This window comes from Phyllopteryx taeniolatus, chromosome 10 (genome assembly GCF_024500385.1).
Source record: "Phyllopteryx taeniolatus isolate TA_2022b chromosome 10, UOR_Ptae_1.2, whole genome shotgun sequence".
NCBI lineage: Eukaryota > Metazoa > Chordata > Actinopteri > Syngnathiformes > Syngnathidae > Phyllopteryx > Phyllopteryx taeniolatus.
In genome coordinates, this window is record NC_084511.1 from 11,791,260 (window position 1) to 11,814,759 (window position 23,500).

At 42.2% G+C, this 23,500-nt stretch overlaps 3 protein-coding genes across 8 annotated transcripts in view; 1 reads left to right on the forward strand and 2 right to left on the reverse strand.

The window, feature by feature from the left end:
- Nucleotides 1-324: 324 nt before the first annotated feature.
- Nucleotides 325-10,548, reverse strand: ints10 (integrator complex subunit 10). 4 transcript variants are annotated; one of them, XM_061786846.1, is made up of 18 exons: nt 9,551-10,547; nt 9,205-9,272; nt 9,022-9,125; nt 8,771-8,910; nt 8,601-8,682; nt 7,073-7,213; nt 6,805-6,979; nt 5,519-5,688; nt 5,298-5,437; nt 5,063-5,204; nt 4,651-4,733; nt 4,315-4,470; nt 3,993-4,101; nt 3,827-3,906; nt 3,561-3,723; nt 2,531-2,624; nt 1,485-1,577; nt 325-1,103 (listed from the first exon to the last, which is right to left on the reverse strand). In XM_061786846.1, exons 1-18 carry the CDS (start codon nt 9,677-9,679, stop codon nt 947-949), a joined length of 2,226 nt encoding a protein of 741 aa, XP_061642830.1. In that variant the 5' UTR covers nt 9,680-10,547; the 3' UTR covers nt 325-946. The 4 variants fall into 4 exon arrangements, with proteins under 4 accessions (XP_061642830.1, XP_061642831.1, XP_061642832.1 ...); XM_061786847.1 differs by having other exon boundaries at nt 1,509-1,577; nt 9,551-10,546; XM_061786848.1 differs by lacking the exon at nt 1,485-1,577 and having other exon boundaries at nt 9,551-10,544.
- Nucleotides 10,549-10,980: 432 nt separating this feature from the next.
- Nucleotides 10,981-16,622, forward strand: slc25a51b (solute carrier family 25 member 51b). Its single transcript, XM_061786850.1, has 2 exons — nt 10,981-11,169; nt 13,955-16,622. The coding sequence occupies exon 2, from the start codon at nt 14,018-14,020 to the stop codon at nt 14,936-14,938; it is 921 nt and encodes a 306-aa protein (XP_061642834.1). The 5' UTR covers nt 10,981-11,169; nt 13,955-14,017; the 3' UTR covers nt 14,939-16,622.
- Nucleotides 16,623-17,566: 944 nt separating this feature from the next.
- frmpd1b (FERM and PDZ domain containing 1b) overlaps nt 17,567-23,500 on the reverse strand; it is a 45,166-nt gene continuing 39,232 nt past the window's right edge. For all 3 annotated transcript variants that reach the window (XM_061786845.1, XM_061786842.1, XM_061786843.1), the window contains 2 exons: nt 21,839-22,783; nt 17,567-21,690 (listed from right to left, as the gene is read on the reverse strand). In XM_061786845.1, coding sequence (XP_061642829.1) covers nt 19,211-21,690; nt 21,839-22,783 — 3,425 coding nt within the window. In that variant the 3' untranslated portion in view covers nt 17,567-19,210. The remainder of the gene's footprint in view (nt 21,691-21,838; nt 22,784-23,500) is intronic.

The window sequence follows — 23,500 nt, forward strand, 5'->3', positions numbered from 1 at the left end:
AAGCCGTCAATGGCAGTGAATGTGTTCAATAACCTGAGAAATTTGAGATTTTGCCCCAGTCGTCTGCCTTATAAAATTTATGAAAATCCAACCCCCAGCCCCACAGTGTTTTTTTTCTTGTTTTTTTTTTTTTTAAGTTGGCAGCAGTGGCCTGATAAACTTGATGCCCTTTCAGTGCAAATTTTGTACTTAATATAGCGCATTGTTGTCTTTTGCATACAAATAGTGGGAGTAAGCAACCTACCAACATTGCTTGCATTGGGAAAAAACAACGCAAGAATAATAAATTAAGTACAAATTTAAAAAAAACATGGGAAACAGGTATTTAGTCAGATATTTTATTCTTTAGCAAATTACTATCCATCACATTAACAAATCAGTGTTTGTCTATGCCTATATAAACATTAGTTGTTTTCAAAGTCAACAAAGCTTCTTTGTAAATGCAATTCAAGATAATACACCGATATTGTTGATTGCTTTATTTACAACTTAAGGCAAATCTAAAGATGCAAAGTACACTTGCACAATCTAAGGAGCTCCAAAACCTGGTATTTCTGTAGCTCAGAAACGTATTTATTCACAAATGTTTCTGGTAAAGGCTTTCCAAAACACCTTTCCAACCATTAACTGGTCATTTGAATGCATTTTCCAGCTGCTGCTATCTTGTGCCAAATGCTGCTTTTGATCAAGCATCACTAAGGAATAGTGATGGGAAATATTTACACAAACTCTTTGATCATTTCCTCACAAAGATAGATGAGTTTGGTCAAAATATCACACACACTACTTGAAATATTGTGGTTATGTACGTTGAAACTAACACACAACTACTGAACTACACGTAATTATTAACAAAATGCTAAAAATTGTGGTAACTCCAAAGTACTGTCTCTGCATTTTGACAGAAAGTCAGTCCGGTGTCCTTTTTAAAAAGGTTTTTAAAGTGTCAAGGGAGAGACTGGACGATTATGATTTTCTCGTTGATACAGAAACGGTGCAGCACACTGAGCAGGTTTTCGCCACAACGCGACACTTGTCTCTCCATGGCCAGACGGAAATCCTCCTTCACTCCTTTGGTAATCCCTCTCGTCACTGTGTGGTGTCTTCACATGAAAAAAAAAAAAGAAAAAGATAAATAAACAGCCATTGTGTTTAGAGATCGATATTTGAATGCAACATAAATCAATCAGTCATGGTTAAACAAGAGACCAATCAACAGTTCATATGAAACATAAAGTAAGCACAAATGAAATGAGACCAAGTGTTGTGGCAAGGCCAAAAGAAACTAACTGTACAACAAGAACGACATCATCTCAGCTAACAACGGTGATGACCACAGAAAGACGAGCGATGGCTCAAATAAACCAAACGGCGACGACAACGTATTCTTAAATGATTGGCCCAAATAAAAATCAGGGTTGGGGGAATGACAATCCTAGGAGTTAGGAATGAATGGTGACTGGTGTTGGGGGAGGTATGCGCACTGTGGTAGGAGGGGCCCGGGGTACCTGTCCATCGTCTGCACCCCTTGTAGCAGAAGGGTGTTTAACTCCAGCCCCAGGGCGGGCCTAGGGTTCCTGGGGGACAGCAACATTCAAACACTCGGTCAGTCTGGCTGCATTCAAGTGTTTTGATCTGCAACTTTGAACGTTCAAATTGATACATTTATAATACAGTAGCTCACAAAAGAGAGTACACCCATTTCATTGTTTCTAAATACGTTATATCTTTTCATGAGACAACAAAGAAATAACACGTTGCTACAGTGTCAAGTAGAAGCACTGTGCCCCAAAACAACTCAACCACAGACATTAATGTTAAACCGCTGGCAACAAAGGTGACTACACCTTTAAAGGAAAATGTCCAAATTGGGCCCAGTTAGCCATATGCAGCCCATCCCTGACGTCATCACAGAGGAGTGAAAGAGGATTCCATGCCTGAGAGGGTTAAAGCAGTGATGGGAAACAAAATGGTGCCCATACAAAATATCAACACTTTGGGCCTGATTTAGACATTTTCATTGCAATTGCATTGAAAAGAATTGCCCCCCCCCTACCCCGCCTCCCGCTCGAAAAAAACGAACAAAACAAAAAGAAAAATGTAGGGGGGAAAATAAATCAATAAATCCACACGTAGGTGAATCCACAGGTGCCAAACCACGAGTATACTACGGGGGTCCACTGTACTCGCTTTTGTTGTAAGCAGTTTAAACTTTGATGGCTGTGTTGAGCTATTTTGAGGGGACAGTAAGTCTACACTGACTACTTTATGTTGTAGCAAAGTGTCTTTTCTTTATTGTTATCCCATGACAACATATAATAAAAGTTCAACAAAAATGAAAGGGGTATACTCACTTTGGTGGTATACTGTAAAACCCTTCTCTTTCTAAAGCCCGCTCCTGTGACAGCTTATCATCAACTAAGGTCCCCTTCAGGCCGATCATCAAGTTGACCTACTGTCTTAACAACACACCAACAGAACCCGGGGTATGCCGATCCAGATGCGGACTGATTGGATGTGAGGTGCTTACTTAATCAGCATTCCCTGGTTGGGCAGCAGCTCCAGCTGGATCCTCCCTCCGTCGGGGGTACGCAGGTACGCAAACTCTTCCAGCATGTCGATGTCTGACAAAGGATGTGAGCTTAAGGAGGCTAACGTCCAAGGTAAGACGACAAAAGTGGTGTGATGCTGCTATGATTTTGGACAACCCTGACTGTCTGTTAGGTGAAATAGAACAACACATTGATAGATTTTTTTTATTTTTTTATCCCAAAACACAAAAAATACATCCCCCCCTTTTGTCTAATGCCTGGATCTGACAACAGGATCAATTTGGTGTGTCACGATGGCACTATGTCACACTACTGCCATAAAATATTGCCGTATCTCAGTCAGACACTCGCAACACTACATGGCATATTATGATATCACCGTTCCTGTCTTTTACGAGTGTTTGGCTACATCTTGTCAAATTAAACTCTGTTGGGGAAGGCGGGACCTGAAAACGTGTCACTGCTACCAGATACAACCGTTACCATGGCAACACAAACAACAATGTTGTAAATGTTGACAACGGTACGCAATACGCCGTTTCAAGATGGAATCCTATTGGTCGACAAAAAGGTGGGCTGTGAGATAGTTGTTCATATGTCACACTAAATGGAATATATCTTTAAAAAAATAAAATAATAATCAATCATGCTAGACTTCTCATTTTGCCGTCGTAGGGCTATCATAGGGTCAAATCTTTGGTTGTGGATTATGTCACAATACAAGAAGTCTTATTGTTCCCAACTAAATATATCAGGCTCGATCTGGGAAATCGCCCGCGATAGCAAATTGGACCAATATCGAGGCTGAAATCCTGCAGTCTGCTCTAAGCATAATGATCAATAAATTATTAAAGTCAGACAAGGCCAATAAAATCCCTGTATGTAGCTCATAATTTGATAGACAATTATTAGGATATTCTTGGCCCCGGGCAAAACTCACCCAGAACATAGTATGTGGGCATGGAAAACGAACACTATGTAAGGTTAAAGAGAACCTTGACAGGATACTGGTGACATAGTTGAAGAAATTCTCATACTGGAAACCACCTTGCTGGCAGATCTTATCCACTGCTTTTAGAAACAGCATCTCGCCCTGCGGCCAGTCGTACTGCAGGAGCACCACCACGTGACCCAGCGACAGGTCGTCCTGGTTGTCTGTAAAGGCTCGTGGCTGGTTGGCCCAAAGAAGGAGATGGTGGTCCAGAGTTTGTTTTAATCCATGAATGCATAGTGCATATGTCTACAAATGTACAATGTGGACATACAGTAAGTACCTTAAAGCAGGCCAACATCAGCTGGAGGCAGAAAGGTAATACAGCACTGCTGGTGCACGGAAGCAATCGCAGGTCATGATCTAGTTTGGACAAATTAATAAGCATGCATATGATTTGGCTACTGGTCACAGTACTTACTTGGCAAATCAAAGAATGAATAGCTTACTCTTCTTCAGTTTGGGCTTAACTTTCATCTGATCTTCGGAGGTTTTTGTTGGTTCATGGTTTGGGGGTTCCAATCCACTGACAACATCAAGAAGCTTGTCACAGGCCATCTAAAAAATTATATTCAAGACCAGACCAGCAGAACAAAGTGATTGTGCTTTGACTATTCAAACAAAAACACTGTGACAAAATGTATGGCGATTACAACAAAGTTGATTTATTTTTTATTTTTTGGATGGATAGGAATGAACGAATGATTACATCCATCTTGGGGCAGCAGGGACAACTACTATGTAGCATGTAGAAAGCATGTTTGTGCATACCCTGTATTCCCCCAGTGCATAGTGGCACGAGGCCTGCTGTATGAGAGCTCTGTGGTGCTCCAGACTGGTCTGACCCGAGGGGCTCTGCTGGCCCGACTGAGGTAGCTGCACAGCTGCCATCTGGTGCAGGCTGGACAGGGCCTTGCGGTACTGTCCCTGGATGACACAGGGAGAAAAGTCACTTATCAAGCAAGAGAACACACATTTGGAACAATCTTGTTGAAGGCAGTCTTTGCCTGTAAAGGACATTTGTGTTCATTTCTTATACTTTGACAGCACTTCAAAAACTGGTCTACACTCCTCAGTATTGTTCTGGTACATAGAATTGTTTCTTGCCTGGTATATGATCATGTCAATGAGGAAAATTCGGAACCACTGCCAGCTGTCTGTCTTCCATGAGGCACAAATCTTTTTGAACTCTGTGAATCACAAATTTACCACCAAATATTGTAAATAAAAGCAATGTTGACACCATCATTCAAAATATCGAAAATCCATGAGTAATTGATGCCCCCCAAAAGGTTTATTATTGGGTATAGATGCCAATAATAGCACTACATTGGTTTAATGAAGCTCCTGAACGCACTTTAACATGGTGCCACAAGATGGTGCCAAAACAATACTTTTATTGACCAATGCAGCACAGGTTCTGCCAAAAAAAGCTGAATTCATGAATGCCGTATTACATATTTGAGGTATTGGATAGCGTCTGGCTTGTTTGAAACAAAAGAGAAGAGCAGAAGATTACCAGTTTCAAGGCTATCATGAGAATGAAGAAGGTCCCAGCTTTCCCTCGCTGTGTAAAAGCCCTCCAGAGTCTCTGACCAGTTGGGCATCTCAGACTTGTTCACCAGGATGTGTCGGCCCATGCCATCCTCATCATCTGAACTCTGGAATTACACCCACACGTACACAGAGACACTGTAAAGAAAGAGCATCCTTTTATAGAATACACACTGCATTCATGTTTGCATTATCCTCACAAAAGTCTTCTCTCTGCCATCTGCCATTTTGCGCTTCTTGTGTGTGTGTTTGACTGATCCTCTCTCCAAGTCCACATCATTGTACACTGAGCTAAAATCTTCTACAAGAATCCATGGTCCCAAGTTCAGTGTATTCACACCTGATAAATAAAACCAACAGGCCCTCAAGGTCATTCAGTTTAACATAGTCAATGCGTGTGAGTGCCAAGACGAAGACTAACCCTGGAAGAGTGCTGGCTGTACAGCTGAGACGTAGAGGAAAGCGTTGCGGAAGAGGACGAGGGCAGTGCAGATGACCACCTGACTGCAACAGCGCGCTCTGGTGTCTCCCTCCAGGCCCGGTAAGTAGCGACATAGCTCCTTTACTCTCTGAAGCAAGTCCATGTAACTCCTACAATATGAAGGTCCAGGCACAAATACGCCTTTAGAAACCTCACAATACTTACTGGCCACACCATATGCAACGTCAACTCCAATCTTTTTGCCCAATGTAACATGTATCTGATTTGTTTCAAGTCAATGTTTACAGTAAAAAAAAAAATCATATCAAAAAGAAGCCAAATTCCGCAAGACACAGAATGTGGTGGAAGAGCCAGGATGAACGTCGCGCAAATCAGTGAGTTTAACATCAATGCAATTTACTTACATTACGGTAGCCCTGCGGAGGGCTTAGGTTTCTATTAAATATGACTACCATCGAATTTGTGGCCAGTTTATATCGTGGCAATAAGTAGAGTATGTGTGCGACTATAACGTAAATTCATTCAGGGTGCTTGTCATATTAGTCATGGGACAGTTTTGTTTAGTGATTGCCAAGAAGAAAAAATACAAAGTTAAAATGGAATATTTTTCCCCATGTGTTTTATTTATGTTTGGAATTGTCTCACTGAAAATATTTCTAGACAATAGTTTTATGCTCAATGTGAATTTGAGAATAAAACAGTTGATTATCTAAAAAAAGAAAACAATTGGTCATTCATTTTGAAGTGAAATGGCTTGTTTTATCTTGTGTATTAATAATTGCTCTCTAACTAAGCAAAAATATAATTTATCTGAATACCCGATTATTCAATAACATTTTTAGTAGGATACTTGAATACTAAAATTTTGATAGCTGCAGCCCTACGTGAGAAGGTCAAACTATAACAAACAGTTGTCGGAATGATGCGCTACAGTTCTATTATTATTATTATCTATTTTTTTTTATTCTTTATTTTGCAGTTTTCTAATATGCAAACAGTGAGACAAAATCCGAACTCACATATGTAAAGCAAATAACAAAAACAAAAAACAAAATAAAGATACAAAAATAAAAAGGCCCAGGGATGATCCATACAATAAAGCAAATTTGGCTAACAGGTGTGTGTTGATTAATAACCCTTATTACCTCCCTTGGTGCGAGGACGAGATGTAACAAAAAAAAATAATAAAAAATCAAACAAAAAAAACCCACGACATTTGGTCATTTTTATATTTTAACAAACAGCAACATCATTAGATTCCTTACCTCTGTCCTTTGTCGCCCTGCCACTCACATCGAGCACCAACAACAGAAAGGAGGTCCAACAACCTTTCCCAAGGTTCGGCAACCACTGAAGACTTTTCTGACAAACCGTCAATAACGTAGCGCTGGGAGCCACGGGAGACACTGGGAGACTTGAGAGGACCAACTTCTTGAGACGCTGAGAGAAAGAATAAAAAGACAGGGCTGAATATTACTGCTGTCAGGATGAATGAAACCACAGGAACAGGCAAGAACAAGCAAACTACTTCACCATTTATCTGTCCATCAAGTGAAGGTCTTCGGGTCACATAACCAATGTAGAATTCAGCAGCTTTCAGTATGTATTTCTGCATCAGGCTGGCAGGCAGGCGCATATCCATGTTGTTTATAACCAGAGGAAGGACGTCACACACTGTAACACAAGGACAGAAACTACGGTGAAATCTCTAAATCTGAATGCACAAAATATGTGGCCACATGCTTGTGAATTTTTCCCGACAGAAATTGGCTTAAATTGGATTGGCGCAAACAGCGCTCAATGCGGAAGTCAAAGTCGTAGTCTCACGCACGAAATAATTGATAAGCAATAATTGATAAAAGTAGCGAGCTACATTTAGATCATTGTAACGGAGTAAAAGTACCATTAATTCTTAACAGCATAAGCGGCGGAAGTGTTTTTTCAGTTCTTGTCAACTCCTGTGATGCCTCCAAAGCAGGTCCCGAGTGCACAGGCGCAACCTCAGGCCAATGTGCTCGCATATTAGTCCGCCGCGGAGTAATATTCAGAAATTACTTCTGTGTGTGGATGGTGGATGGTGAATGTGTGGAATGGATCGAGCTGCCAGCGTTCAAGGAGTACGAAACAGCCTATGACGACACCGACAGCAACCCCCCCACCCAGGAAACAACTCATCGGATCTATGATTTGCATAAATGGCTTATTTTGAGTTCAAAACGGCAAATTTGGAAGGTGACTCATTTATATGTATGAATAATATAAAACAGAAGTTATGTGTCAGTAAGAAGACTCATATTGAAAAAGCAATTAGAGTTCAGATGTGTCCCAATACTTTTGCTCAGCATTCATGATGTCACTTGTGGTCAAAGCTAAGGGAAGGTTTTATTGTGTGACAATTAAGATGGTTATAAAACTTTTGCGCATCCGAGAGATGAATTACCTTCCTATTACACCTTCTTCATTCATCATTTAGGTTTGTTGTCATTACATTCGTGGTTAACTTATTTTAAGAATGTTAAAATGTTACTCGGCGGCATGGTGGACGATTGCCTCACAGTTCTGAGCCCCGGGGTTCAAATCCCGGCCCCGCCTGTGTGGAGTTTGCATGTTCTCCCCATGCCTGTGTGGGTTTTCTCCAGGCACTCCGGTTTCCTCCCACGTCCCCAAAACACGCATGGTAGGTTTTTGCCCGCAGGTGTGAATGGTTGTTTGTTTATGTGTGCCCTGCGATTGGCTGGCGACCAGTTCAGGGTGTACCCCGCCTGTCGCCCGAAGATAGCTGGGATAGGCTCCAGCACGCCCGCGACCCTAGTGAGGAGAAGCGGAACGGAAGAATGAATGAGTGAATAAAATGCTACTTTAAGATGCCTGTAGAGTTGACAACGGTTTCATGATGGTGACAGTTTGAACCTGGAAAATATTATTTAATGTTGTATCTTAGCAGTCAAACAGCATCTTGTGTTCAAGCCAACAGGTTCCACTCTAACTACACTTTGCACTTGATTTTTATTTTTCCGACATAAATAATACTAGAAAGCATCAATTCAAGTATTTCACTGACCAAAAAGTTTTCTGAAGCAATTAACAGGCGACTCCACTTTCTCAGATGTCTCTGCCTCCAACAGTGTCTCGCCCAGACTCACCTGTACACAGAAGAGATTGGTTAAATGATAATGCCTCCCATTGTGAAATCCATGACCCTTTTAGCACTGTATTGTTATGGTCACATACCCCGTGTTGGACCACAGACTCTGGAAAGCGTTTTAGTAGGAGCAACAGCATCTCTGCCTTCTCCAATGTGTTGAAGCACTGCTCTGTGGCCTTCAGCAACATCTCACACTGTACCCGGCCAGGCAGTGTTTCAAAAAGCCCTGGCGGAGACAACACATCTGGCCTCAAAGATAGGTTTTAAATACTCAAGGAGAGAGTTATAGCATTACAATACACAAAGACAAACAACTGAAACCGCATACTTCTCTCACCTCGAAGGAACTGCGAATGTTTGTCCTGAGCGTCACTGCGTAGAGCCGCTGTGATGACGCTGATCTCACGCCACACAATGGGCTGATCTGGGAAATTTAAGAACCTAAAGGATTGACAAAATATTTTTCAAAAGTGTTGCTGTCCCAAGACAAGAACCACTGAGCAAGTACACAAAGACTCACATGTCATACAGTAATCTCCCCGCACACGATGTCCTTTCTGCATTGCGTTCAATGATGTACATTTCATACTGCGGAAGGAAAAGAGGGGTTTGTGACTCAGGTACACCTACATTATGCATTTAACTGGACGGACAATGTTGACGCGAACTGAAACGTATCCCTGACAGTGTCAATAAAAACAAAGCATTATTTGCAAAGCAGGACTTTATACAATACAGCACTTGTTTTAGATGTCTTTAGAAGTGTATAGATACCTAATGAAGTGCACAACCCAAATACATGCCATTACTGCAGTAATACCCTTGTTGTGTGTCAATAACGAAGCAGTTGATGTGCAAGACATTACCTGTATGTTGAAGTCGGCAGGGTAAAGGGTTCTGGCAGTTATGAGCCAGGCTTTAGCCGCACAAGGGTCGTCTGGAACAAGCTCCCGGGCTCTTTTGACCAAAAAGTCGCAGTCTTTTTGCGCTGACATTTGTGATGACCAGAGTTATGTGTGTCAAATGTCACAAACTAGCTCCAAACCAAATGCAGCTCTCGTTGTAGTCTAGTAATGTCTGTCTCATCCAATTCGCAGCGGGTTAGCCAGCATTATCAAGCTAATCAGGTTTATTTTAGCTACCTAATTTTATTTGTTTCAATTTACACCTATCGAGAACAATTACCATGACTGCGTTCGCGTTTTCTTTAACACGCATTGCAAAAAAGACGCGCAACTAATATATTTATTTTAATGATTCCAACCGGTCGTTCATTTCAGGATTTATTGATGACGCCACAATACTGTCGTAAATGCTTTGCTTTACGACTGTTACAGCCGCATTTGACGCTTGACGACAACCGGAAAAAAATAAAAACAATACAACTCCGGCTTTGGAAAATGTTGTCGAAAAGGACAACAACTTATATCAAAAGCATAAGGACTAATTAACTGTGTGTAGGTGCTTCACATATGACACTTAAGGCTGCTGACGACTCAAATAGATTTTACTCAGTAACCTCGTCGTTAGGTTGGCACGCAAATGAATCTCGAAATGTGAAATAACATTACAATGGTAACGTTCGTACTTTTACTATGGGTACGTTCGGAAATTCGATCTGACGCCCCGAAGGCGCTCCATTTTCTATGAATTTATGAACGAGCGTGTTGACCATTAGCAAAGATACATCAGTGCGTCCGCCATATTGAATGTGTCAGTTTTGCCTGTAAACATCTTTTCCTGCCTGACGCTATGTCGCCTCAGAGCCACAGCTTCGGCACTCTCAGAGTGTAACGGCGCACTCCGACAACGCTCTGAGTTTCCAACCGTTCCGGAATGTAGAGAACACGCTTGGAGTGATTTTCCAAACCTCCCCAAAGACGCACGTCTCTGATTGGTGGAACCCGTGACAATGATTGGCTATACCTGCCAGAAGTTGGCAATGATTGGGTAGAATTGTAAGGTTGCGTGGCGTTTATTGAGTTGGTTCAATCATTACGGTAATCAAATAAATAAATACACGAATAAAATAATGTACTTTCCCCCACCCAAAATATACCCAAATACAAAAATAATGTTCCAAAATATACCATATTGTTCTCACATTGCAGGTTGTTTTTCTCTCAATAAGTTTCTGTTTGGAGGCCAGATTGCATATAAAGATCTTATAACATTAAGATACAAATATCCGCTATTGTTAGGGAAGCATAATAAGAATCATCAACAACAATACATGTACTATTAATTGCAGAATACTGGACTTGAATCTTTTATAAAGAGTTGCACACCTATCCACTAGATGGCGATAATGTAAATCCAATAGTCATAACAAAGTTCAATGTACACCATTGAGACCGAAGAAGAGGGACCTATTGCTGGGGCTGCAGACACGACCTAGAGCTGTAGATCAGTGGCCTTTTTCCTCTGAAGGGAAAGTTGCACTTAACCTGTCGGGGGACAGGACAGCGACTGGTCCACATGACAGGTAAAGACACATTTTTACGATCCCGCTAAACGTTGGGGTTCTCCCTTCGCCTCTTGACGTTCAAGTGTCCGTCCAGGGTCCACAAGCTGTCATTAAGCAGCGTCTTGTGCATTTTGAGTGTGGCAGGCGAACCACCTAGCATGCTAAACAGACACGTCGTGATTGTAGCTCGCATTGTAATCCATGATTATAAACTTCAGCTCTCGGAATGTTGTTTTTTTTATATTTTAATTTTTTGGGGGATGGCTGACATAACAGAAACACTCCATGATCGCACATTGGTGCAAGATGCGGTTGAGCTAGTCAAGCTAGCAAGTAGGCAAACGCGTTTAGAGTAGCGTATCAGCTCCAGAGCAAATGATGAACTTTAACCTTTGGGCTTGGGCATGTTTCCACATACTGTAGCGTTGAATCTTCGATGTTGGTTTTGGCGAAGCTTTTCTTTAAAAAAAAAAAATACAAATAAAAAATATGACCGTAAACTGGCATGACTGGATCAGCTGCGAGGAAGCAGAGGGCGTGTTCGACCCACGACATCATGGTAGGGGAGCTCTTTCGCGTCAACATTACCAAAGCCAAAGTATGGACTGGAATGCAGAAATGTCTTCTTGATCATGTGCGCACGGTAAATGTTCAACTTTGTGAACTTTATTGTAGTTGTATTTAATTATGTCAGGTGGCTCAATATATTTTCCCATGAACTTAGGAAGTTATTTTCTTCTTGTATTTTAACCTGAACTTAGTATCATATTCCATACATAGTTTACTTTAAATAGAAATCTGTAGCTGTAAACTGTCTGCCAAGTTGTGTTATGTCTTAATGGCAGATGCATGGAACAGGCAGGCTGTTGAGATTGAACAGTTTGACTTCCTGGAAGTTATTCTACAGCAGGAAGTATCAAACATTTGATTTAAAGCCCCGACCTGACTTAAAACACTCACTCGCCGCAACATTAAATACATTTGCACAGTTTAATGAGATCCAATATGAAGTAGTGAATGAATTAAAAATCATAATCATTAGGGGTGTAACGATTCATTGTGGCAGATTGATGATTACTGATTTGATTCAAGGATGATATGAGTTCATCGAGAGCGAAACAATTCAGTTTTTGGAAATCAATCCAGTAACATTTTAGCCAAAAATTCAACCAGTGTGACAGTGAAATAAATCACTGAATATTGGAGAGCACATGTGAAATTTCCTAAATTCCTTTTGCTTCTTGTAAAGGTATCGGGTAAAATTAATTATGGAAAAAAGCAAACAATAACCAACTGTTATGGCAAACAATCCTACCCTTTTCTGTCCTCTCTTGTTCTCTTGGTTAGTTTTGTCCTCACCAGGTGTGTCCCCCATCTATAAATGACTGCTGTAATGTTACTTGTGTTCAAATATCTAGACTGTCTCACTATTGTTCTGATGTGGTTCTCACCCCTAGTCCTCTTGTCCACTCTGTCCCTCTGTCTGTCCCTTAAAACCATTTTCTGTCCGGCTGCATTTTCAATAAACATCAGAACAATTAAAAAGTTTTATAATAAGCAAAGGGAGTATTTCAAAGTGCCCTGTTGCACAGCAAAACTGTTCCAGCACAAAAGCATACAGATTCACCATTCTGCAAGGCCATGCAGAAGAACAGGACAGGTTTAAAAAGAAACCCCCAAAAACGCTTATTAGCAGTTTATCCCAGCTTATTATATTTATTCACATTATAATTTGGGGGTTTAAAAAAAGTGGGGTAGTTGACCGGGACCGTTTTTTTATTATTTTTTTTATTTTTTTGAGATGCGAACAGTCGCTCAAATGATTTTTTTAAATTATGTTTTTGTAATTTTTTTATTGTATTTTAATTGTGTTGCAAGCAGAAAAATTAGTTATGAGCACTAGCAGCAGCAAATTGTAAAACGAGCAGTAGTTTGGTACTGAACAATACTTAAAAAAAAAATAAAAAATATTAGGTCAAGGGCTTACTTCAAGCTGTTTACTTTAAAACCGAACATTAAATGAAGATAATTACACATTTTGTTAGTGTTCATTGAGCCAAACAACATTACCTTTGCATATAAGTTTGCTAGCTTAATGCTAACACACGATGTAAAACAACTAAAACCTAGCCTCAACGTCGCAGTAATTATAAACCTGTAAAACAACTTATATTTTGAGCAAAAGTGTTAACAACACATGCAGACAGAGCATACAAAAATACTTACAGTTAAGGGTGGGTGAGTACCGATATCGTTGTTATTTCAAGGTATTGGGTACTCATGAAGGCTGCTTATACCTGCCACCAATACTTGAGGCAAAACAGTCTGACATCGAGTAAGTCCTCTTCGCCAGTAATTGGCGCTATACTGTGGCGGGTTGACACGTCGGCAAATCATCATTTGGGTGAGAATGAAGTAAAAGTCTCTGTTCACAATTAGCTGCCATTTTGTTAATTGAAATTTTATGTATCAAAATTACGAGCGGTATCAGTACTCAGTATTGGTAAGTAGTCGAGTGAAAACTCGTACTGGTATCGGTCTGAAAAAAAGAGGTATCGAACATCACCACTTACAGACATATATTCTTTGTCGTCAATGAAACACAACTAGTATTATCAGAGCATAGTTGCTTAATTATTCTGTTTCATCATCGAATCTATGTGTAGTATGTCTGTATAAGTACTATACTGCCTTCTGGTGGCCAAGGTGTGCATACACCAGAATGAGCAGAACAGAACAACTTGCAACCCTTATCTATCTCCATGCTCTCTAGTCTGAAAACATTGTTTCTGTGTCATGGCAGGTGTTTATAGAGGAGAGCAGTGCTGATGTGATGCTCAAGGAGCGCTGAGTCTCCCTTGGCACCATGGACTCTCGGTCAGCCCAGACTCCCCCACCACCGGCCTCTTTGACAAAAGGCGGTCACGCCTTGCTTTCTACCGGGCCTCTGAGTGCCATCCTTGGGCCTCAAGGAAAGCATTACATATGCGGCTCCATGGCAGCTTTCACCAACATCATGGTGACCTTCCCCATCCAGAAGGTTCTCTTCCGTCAGCAGCTACATGGCGTGTTGGCGGTGGAGGCGGTACGGCAGCTCCAGAGGGACGGCCTCAGAAATCTTTACAGGGGGCTGCTCCCCCCGCTGCTCCAGAAGAGCACCACCGTGGCAATCATGTTCGGCTTGTACGAGGACTTCTCCCGAGTCCTTCTGGAGCGGGCCGAGGGCAGCGGCCTGCCGGAACTGGTCACGCGAAGCTTTGCCGCTACGCTGGCGGGTACAGCGGAGGCATTCCTGGCCCCATTTGAGCGTGTGCAGACGCTCCTTCAGGACCACCGGCACCATGGACGCTTTAACAACACAGCCCACACTTTCAGGACACTTCTGACGGAGTATGGCGTCAGGGAGTGCTACCGCGGCCTCGTGCCCATAGTGCTCCGCAACGGCCCCAGCAACGTACTCTTTTTCGGACTTCGAGGACCCATAAAGGAACAACTCCCAGAAGCCACAAGCCGCGCGGGTCACCTCGTTAATGATTTTGTGTGTGGGGGCGTTCTGGGGGCGGCACTCGGCATCATGTTCTACCCATTAAACGTCATCAAGTCGCGGGCTCAGTCACGGGTTGGCGGAGCCTTCCAGCCGTGCAGGCAGGTGCTGCTAACGGTGTGGCGGGAGCGAGGCAGGAGCGTTGCCATGCTCTTTCGGGGGGCTCACCTCAACTACCACCGCTCACTCCTCTCCTGGGGCATCATCAACGCCACCTACGAGCTGCTGCTGAAGCTCATATGACAGTGTAAGAGAGAAAATACATGGCTGATCCAGTCAGGAGGAGGAGAACGTATGAACAAATTGAGACATGGTGTCACCTAATGTTTCCAGAGAGATGATGTTCCACGTCTGTGGGATAACAGTCAGTGTGAACTGAACCCCCCCACACCAACATGAATTTGCGTAACTGTCACATTATTTCAACTGTACACAAGGGTCCAATGAGGTGCAAAACCTCCAGCCTAGCACCTTTTTTGTTTACAGTATCAAGCAAAAGTTATTTGAGGAGGTTTGAGTATTGTGCGTGCCGTGTGTTTTGTGGAGCATTATCTCTGTTGGTTTGTTTGAGAACAAGCACTAATTTGTTGAATTCTCCCAATGAATTGTCCTTCATTTATTTCTTCTGATGGTTCACTATCGGCCACATTCAAATGTAATGGGATAAGCCTCAGAATTATGTTAAAGGGGAGTTTGCAATGTAAAAATACAAAAAGCCTTTTTTTCATATTTGTGAAAACAGGAGTACATGATAAATATGATCTGTGGAGAAAAATCTGCCGTTTGATTTGTGCAGTGGTTTCTTGTATAACAAGGAGGCACAAAATGGGGTCCAGGGACGGCTGATTGTTTTTCCGCAGGTCATATTTATCATGTACAACTGTAAAGTTATAATGACTGTTTAAAAAAAAAAATCTGACATAATGTTTAAATTGCCAACTCACCCCATGAAGTGGCCATTTTTGTATGTTTAATTGGCATTGAAGGTCATAGCACCCATATACAAGCCCACAAGCATGATAAGCAACATCCTTTACTGATGCAGTATTTGTATTTATTATTGGGAAAGTAATGTGAGCTCAAAAACTACCCTCGTTTTGTTTATAATTGTGACTGGCATTTATTTTGGGTTCTGCACTCGCTCTCAAATGTGTCCTTCCTTATGTCACTCTTGCTCTCCTCCACTTTAACATCTGTTGACATAATGGGCTCGCATTTCACACTCGAGTAGCCACAGCCAGTCAGCACGCAGCCGCCCCTGACCGCCTGGAGAGGCGTACAGGCGGCGCTGTTTGGGCACACAGCACCATAATGGCAGCAGAGGAAATGTTCAGTGGTACAAAAAGCTCAAGCTGCCATGTAAATAGACCACTTGGCCTATTTCTTAACTGCTTTTCATTTCCAACAGTCTACAAAGTGTTGCCTTTTATAAGGTTTGGCTTCTATGAACATGAATGCTTTTCCCTGAAGCACAAGCGGTTCAAGCCATTCCTTGCAAATGTTGAAAATCAATGCAAATTTTGCTGTGTAATTTCTGCGGAATATATTGAGAAACGTTTTCTTTCTTCATTCCCATAAATGACAACAAGGAAGTCAGTCTTTTCCTTTCTCGAGGCATTCTGTAATTCCCTAACTTTTTCAGCTCCTCTGCAGGACCGAAAGCCATTTTACCATAACATTGTCATATACTGTAAATATCATGAAGACCACAGAAGACATCATGTCATGGATCAAAAACCCTTTGATGAGAAAGTTCAACCTGACCCATTTTGAACCAAAAACCTAACTTTGGGAATCCATGTACCAATTATTTACCTGACCTGTCCTTGCACAAAAGCGCTTACTCCTAATGCATTCTACCTTAGCATTCAGTGTCAGCAACAACTGATTAAACATTGGACGCTTTCTTCTGTGTTTACAAAAATCAGTCATGTCACTGTGTGAAAGTGTTTTTCCACATGTGCCTCACTGTAGACTTTCTAGATGACTGAATCAAGAAGTCAGACAGATAAAGATCAGATTAAGGGCAATCTGACCCGGTTGGAAGGGGGACTGGATCAGGGTGGAGGGCTGAGCTGTTGTGGTTACAAAGCCCATCAGCTCAAGTGTTTTTCATTGGGACAAAATTAAAACCTCTCGGTGCTTGAAGGCAGCGTGTAAGTGTTCTCAATCAATGTGCTGCCTGGTGAAAGAGAAAACATCGAGTTCTGCAGTAAACATTCCCTGGCCACAACATTAGGTAAACTCCCAGTAAGGGAACTAAAAATATCTATTTACACATATGGTGGTTGTAATTTGCTGCAATTTAATTCCGCTCATTGGACTAAAACAGCACAATATTTTGGTTAACATGTTTAGCTACATGATTTCAGTAAAGAGCAGTGCAGTTTTACACCACTGGAAACTACCACCGCAATAATAAACGTTAAATAAATACTGTCAATAGTGTCATGGTTAAACAGAGCGGAGTTAGAAACAACAAAAATGTTTAAAGATATCAATCCCGCGGCACGGTGGAGGACTAGTTAGCACGTGTGTCTCACAGTTCTGAGGACCGGGGTTCAAATTCTGGCCCCGCCTGTGTGGAGTTTGCATGTTCTCCCCGTGGCTGCGTGGGTTTTCGCCGGGTTCTCCGGTTTCCTCCCACATCCCAAAAACATATATGGTAGGTTGATTGGAGACTCTAAAATTGCCCGTAGGTGTGAATGTGAGTGCAAATGGTTGTTTGCTTCTATGTACCCTGCGTTTGGCTGGCGACCAGTTCAGGGTGTTCCAGCTCCACCACGTGCTCCAGCATGCCCACGACCCTAGTGAGGATAAGCAGTACAGAAAATGGATGGATGGGTGGATGGATATCAATCCCAAGCCTCCTGAGTGTTAAAGGTTGTGTCATTTATTCCCAAACAAATACATTTCTTGGTACATCTGCAGAATCGTGGGTACAGAGACATGACTGCGGATGAAATGTACAACCCTATCCCAGAAGGATAACAAACAATGAGGTGACACGGGCACTAGTTTTCTACTTGAGCCTGTTAAATGCAACAGCAGTACGTTATGAGTTCTACTCTACGTCCAGATATTGGTGCGGAGATGTAGGCTTCTACAGAGTGGTGACTTTTTAAACATGACCTTTCACCATAAGAATACATCTTCGCCAATGTAGTTTTGCTTTTCCCCATTTGTATAAGCAGATGTTATTCTCTACTTCCCATGTGGTGTAAACAAGCAGATAAAGTGAACACTGACAACTCACAGACATCAGTATGAAGTCTTTATACTGACAAATTCTAATGTCATGCAACTTTGCCGAATGTTGCGAGTCAAAATGCAGCTAAGTTCTTTAGAATTGAGACACAGGCCAAAATGTCAAACAAAGAAATCACCCATTATTTTCAGACAAACATAATGCAGTTATTGTTGTTTTCGATGTTGGCACAACAAAACAAAAAGAGTAAAGAGAGATGAGGAGTTTGCATAGCCATAAATGATAGTGACATAAAAAGGTAAATTTTTGACCTTGGTGTACAGCATTTCTCACTAAAGTGTTTACCCAGAAAGGAATGCATCAGGGAGACAGTTGTGGATGTTTTAAGACTTTTGATCATTGCGACATTAAAACAGTGTCAACAGTCACTTTTCGGACTCGCAAAAATATTTCAACATAAATACGTTCCCTTGTTTTACGCCATGGTCCTTACTCTCACATTTTCAGAAAATATATGCTGTCTAAATATATGTATATGCTGTCCTTTGAATGAAAACTACATCATTATACTGCATAATGTTTGAATGATAGGAGTGTTTCAAAGATGCTCCGTAAGGACAAGGAAAGGTTATGAGTCTTATAAAAAAAGGTGCAATCTGTAACAGTCAGAAGTACTCTCCCTGATTTGTAATGGTTCTATCTAATCAAAGTTTTATGTTACTGTTATGTTGGAAAAACAAAATCTTTAAAAAGGTGCAAATTTGCACATAGTAAACAAATTGGTTCATTTTTGTGCATTTGTGATTGTTCATAGTAAAATGGACTGTGTTATAATAAAAAAAAAAAAAAAAGACAATTTACAGATTACACCTTATGGAGTGAAATAATCCAAGTTAATATAATAATGTTTTAAATATAAGGTAAAATTAAAAAATCCAGTGACAGCCATAGTTTCAGATTTGTTAACCACCAGAGACCTGAACATCATAGACCACGGTGCAAATACTGTAAAAAATAAATACATAAATACATAAATGGGCAATTCATCCTTGCATACATACACAGGTTGTAATAAAATAAGAGAAATATAAGAGTTATAAAACTCATATGTACAAATGCATAGTCCATATGCATCCACAGAGGCCAGGCAAAGTTTCCTCTCCTCATTCAGGGTTTTGTGGGCTTTATGTATTTTCATGTGGATATGTGTGGTGTGCATGTGCATGGCACTTACTGTACAAGAACAAAGGGTCTATAGCTCTCGCAGCTCTAAATTCAGTGTCTTAACAGTCTGGCAGGTTAGAAGGTTAAAAGTTGAGGGGTACACCACAAGGAGTATCAGAGGAGTCTAATGTGGGTGTCCGGAAGAGCTGTGTGAGCGCGAACACAGATGAGATGAGTACAGTGCATCGTTTGGCGAGCAGCCTCACACCATCACCTTCTCCTTGGCTCTGTCCAGACCCAGTGAGGCCCACACTCTTGCACGCAGCACTAGTTCCAGCTGTCTCAACAGCCCCAACAAATTCTCGGTACAGACCCACAATCTCTTTCAACTTGTCCATAGGCTCCTGGCTGTCGTCATCCACGCTTGCGTTATGGCAGCTGTCACAGCTAGCGCACGGACTGGTTCGCATGCATGCTGCCGATAGCTGAACCAACGCACCAAAACTGTTTGATAAAGACCGCAGGGCTTCATCGGGAGCCCAGCCTACACGTGTGGCCCGCTGACACCCGGATGCGACTCGTCGAGCCTCTGCTTGGAGAAAACTCCTCTCAGCCTCTGTCATACTGGCAGGACTGCATCCCGTACAACATGCTGTTTGCGTAGTGTTGCCTTCACTCCTATTGTGATTGGGATCGGGTCCGGCACCATCCTGCTTTGAAAGGATGTTTGTTTGCATCTGTTCAGGTAGCGTCCGCTCCAAGACCAGCAAAAGCTGATCTATATCTTGTCGCAGGGAGGCAAAACCTCCTTTCAGGCCACCGTAGTTCTTGTTGGTGAGGGAATGAAGGGGACCCCGGAGTGAGGTTGTCGGAGACACAGGACATGAAACTAAGGGACTGAGTTCAGAGGAGGCAGTGGAGAAAGTGGAGAGTGGACGAGGGTTGTCTTTCAACAGTGACAGGATATTGGGATTTGGGGGGGGTATGGTGGGTGAAGGGACAGGAGGAGGTCGTGTTGTTTTGGGACGCGTGCGGCGGGAGAACTCATAGACAGTCAGCTCCTCGTCGAAGCTGATGCCGTCCTCGTTATCGCCGCTGAAACAGTTGGCGTAAACGGTGCGGCAGCCACAAGCCTCACGCTGCTGTGGAGGGGTGCTGTCTCCGAGGGAAGACGTTGGCGAGTCTCCCCCAATCTGCATGTTGGACATGCCTCCCATTCCCACTGCTGAGTGGGTCCGTGATTGAGGCTGCTCTGATGAAACATTGTGTGCACTGTTGCTTGCAAAATTAAGATTTGGATGTGACCCATTTATCCCATTGACCTTTCTCAAGTATGAGCTCACGTCCTCTGCTTCCTTAATGGTAGCTATGACAACCTCAGCTCCATCCTCAAAAACATTGCCTCTCCTGCCTGTTTTTGAGGCTACTGTTTCGTTATCTTTCACAGGGGTCTTGTTCGTATCAGACAGCCCACTTGCTACAGACAAACCTGAACCAAACCCAGATGTATCGCCATTGATTGAGCTAGTAGAGGGGTAGTCCAGAGTCCCCAAAATCTCTTGTGAGCGGGTCATGTACCAGGGAAGCGCTTGGATCTTTCCCCTAAGAACAGAGGCAGATAGTCTTCCTCCAATGCTGGAAGAGCTACTCCTAAGATCTGAGCCAGACCCAGATCTTCGTTGTTCTCTACTATCGTGGCCAATAACATCTTTGGAGCTGCTTAGAGTGAGGGAGGCGGCAATTGATGCATCTGCATTTTTGGGTGACAGGCTCTCGTGGCTAACAGAGACCCTCCTGGGTCCTGACTGGACACTGCCATTGCGGCTGCTCCAGGGGTGTATACTGTTTGTTGGATTTGTGACGTCTTTAAGGATGCTTTTGTTTGGATCTGTCGGAGAGACTGGAGAGCTAGAAGCTAATGATAAAGGATGGAGAATTTTTGGAGAAGTGGGTTTTGGTGGTACTGGAGGTGGAGCAGATAACTTTGTACCTGAATTTGAGTGAGGGATAACAGGTACATTTGGTGGGCTTTTTGTAGTCCCATTACTTTTTGTCTCTTCAAAAGGGTCCTTTTTTCCAGGAATGTATGTTTTGTCTTTGGAAACGACATATTGTCTATTCTCTTGTGTCCTATTTGCCTGGTCCTCCCTCGTGTGTAGTGATGTGACTGGTAATGGTTGTTTGTTGCGTCGCACTGCTGTGATGAGTGGCTTCGACAGAGGCAACCCTCCTGTACCATATGTGACCGACTTGAATTCCATAGTGTCCGGCTCCATTTCCAAGAGGTCAGAAGACAGACATCCAGAGGCATCCCCGTTGCAGTGGGGATATGATTTCCCATGCTTTGGAGACTTAGGAGGAATCTGAGGTTTTGGAGGCAGCTGGGGTTTAGGGGCCAATGGTGGTTTAACCTTAAAATCAGTTTTCTCTGCAGAATATAGTTTACTAACAAGGTTATTAACTGTATTTGTGGGACGTTTGAGCTCCTCCACTTCTTTCTTGTTTCTAGCAGTTTGCACTTTATTGGAAAGGGGTGAGGCTGGTACTTTTCCCGAAGCAGCTGGAAGTGAATTCCATGTTCCACTCAACCGATTAGCATTCCGCTGATCCGCCAGCTCTTCGTCTGCAAGTGAGAGGAAGTATTTATTTAAAAGTGCCAATAATATCGTCTCCAATCAAGTTTTGACAAATGTCAATTACTAGAAAATATGCAAGCCTACATTTGAACAAATAAATATATGAAGTTTAAAAAAAACATGTCATGAACAAACCTGAGAGATCTGGAACTGGTGGAGTGAATCTCTCCTGTGCATCAAAAAACTCATCTTCAGACTCTGACACATTCTCTTTGACCAAAAGCGCTGGTTTGGGATTTGGGGAAGGAGTTTGGAAAAGAGACTCTTCATCCTTGGAGAGGCGCTGCTCAGCTGGTCCTGCTTTGTGGCCTGGAATGGAACTGGTTCGTACTGGGACTTTGGGAGGGGTTTTCTTTTTTCTAATGGGCGCTCTTTCGAAAGGTGTGCTGTCAATCATTCTTAAATCTCTTGAACTTGGGATCTTAGAAATGCGTCTTACTACCTCCCTTCCCTGTTCTTCCTCCTCCTCCTCCTCCTCCTCATCATCATCACTAGTAGCCCCCGACGGGCTTGAGAGGAAATCAGCTTTAGATAGTTCAGCAAAACAAAGACAAGAGTTGTCATTGACTCGGTAATTGAGATTAGTCGGTCTTGACGGGCCTTGGAGGCGTTCTGGTTCCAGAAGGAAGGGTTGATGAACATCCAAAGTTTGGGTATTCTCTCTCGTGTATGATGCATCTAGACGAGGGAGAGCTGTACTGCTCTCCTCTAGGGCAGCGCTCAAAGAGCTGCTAGACAAGCTGGAAAAGCTGCTGGTCACCCGTAAATCCGTGTGGTACCAGGTGGTCTCCGGATTCCGTTCCTCAGTCATCACTTTACGCAGTCTGCTTTCTGTAGCACCTCGTTCCTCTTCACCCCCATATTCTTTACCTTCTGTTGTCACTATTATCTGCACTTCCTGTTTGCATTTGTCCTCCTCCCTCTCTTGTCTCTCCTCCTCTTTCCTCTTTCCTTCCTCCTCCCTCCGTCTTTCCTCCCAGTCCTGACTTGCTGGGTCATGGTGTTTGTAATTCTGAGAGTCCATTGGGTCATCCTCATCTGTTGATTCATCTGAGTCACTACAACAGCGAGACACATAACCTAACACGACAAACAATATGTTAGCACAATACTGTTTGAGTTCAGTTCAGATAACCATGAGTGGCTTTTCTATCTGTACCCATACTTGGTGGCAAACGTTAACGTGATAGAAATATGTGGGTCATTTGAGAATTGAAAAACAGGTACCGTAATGTTTTGTGTATTATTTGCATTTTTTTCCAATAAAATTCATCAAAAGTCGTTAGAGCGTATTAAACAGAGGTATACGGAAAATGAAAAAAAATATCACATTTTATATAAATAATAATAATTTTATAACAAGGAAAATGAAAAAAATATATCACATTTTATTATTTTAGCAAAGCTGATTTACTACTGCTAAAGTAGTAGTAGTGTCTCAGGACAACTATTTACACAACAAGTGCATGTTTCTGTATTTTGTGCATGGATTACCATAATGTCTTGTGTATAATACGCTTGAGTATAATGCGCAACCCCATTATTGACCCCCACCCCCCCAAATTGGGAAAACCCTTGTACCTATGTATAATGTGCAACATCGACTTGTTGCTATCCATATGCTCAAAACATGAAGTAATAGACATATTTGATTAGGTTTTTCAAAGAAATATTCTTCTTTGTGCGCATGCATTAATGTGATTGTTGTTGTTTTTTTTATTCCGTGTCAGGACATGCCACGCATGATGTAAAAAAGCTTATTAGTGCTTAATATTACAGAACTGCAACCAAAATCTA

Bases quoted from the DNA above. Each gene is read 5' to 3' on its own strand.
- ints10 (XM_061786846.1), bottom strand. From the start codon at position 9,679: ATGTCAGCGCAAAAAGACTGCGACTTTTTGGTCAAAAGAGCCCGGGAG. The intron at 6,980-7,072 runs GTGAAGTAGTTT...TCTTTCTCTCAG, and splicing joins ACTTGATGGACAGATAAATG to CGTCTCAAGAAGTTGGTCCT. The intron at 4,102-4,314 runs GTATGCACAAAC...ATAATTTTTTAG, and splicing joins ATGCACTGGGGGAATACAGG to ATGGCCTGTGACAAGCTTCT.
- slc25a51b (XM_061786850.1), top strand. From the start codon at position 14,018: ATGGACTCTCGGTCAGCCCAGACTCCCCCACCACCGGCCTCTTTGACA.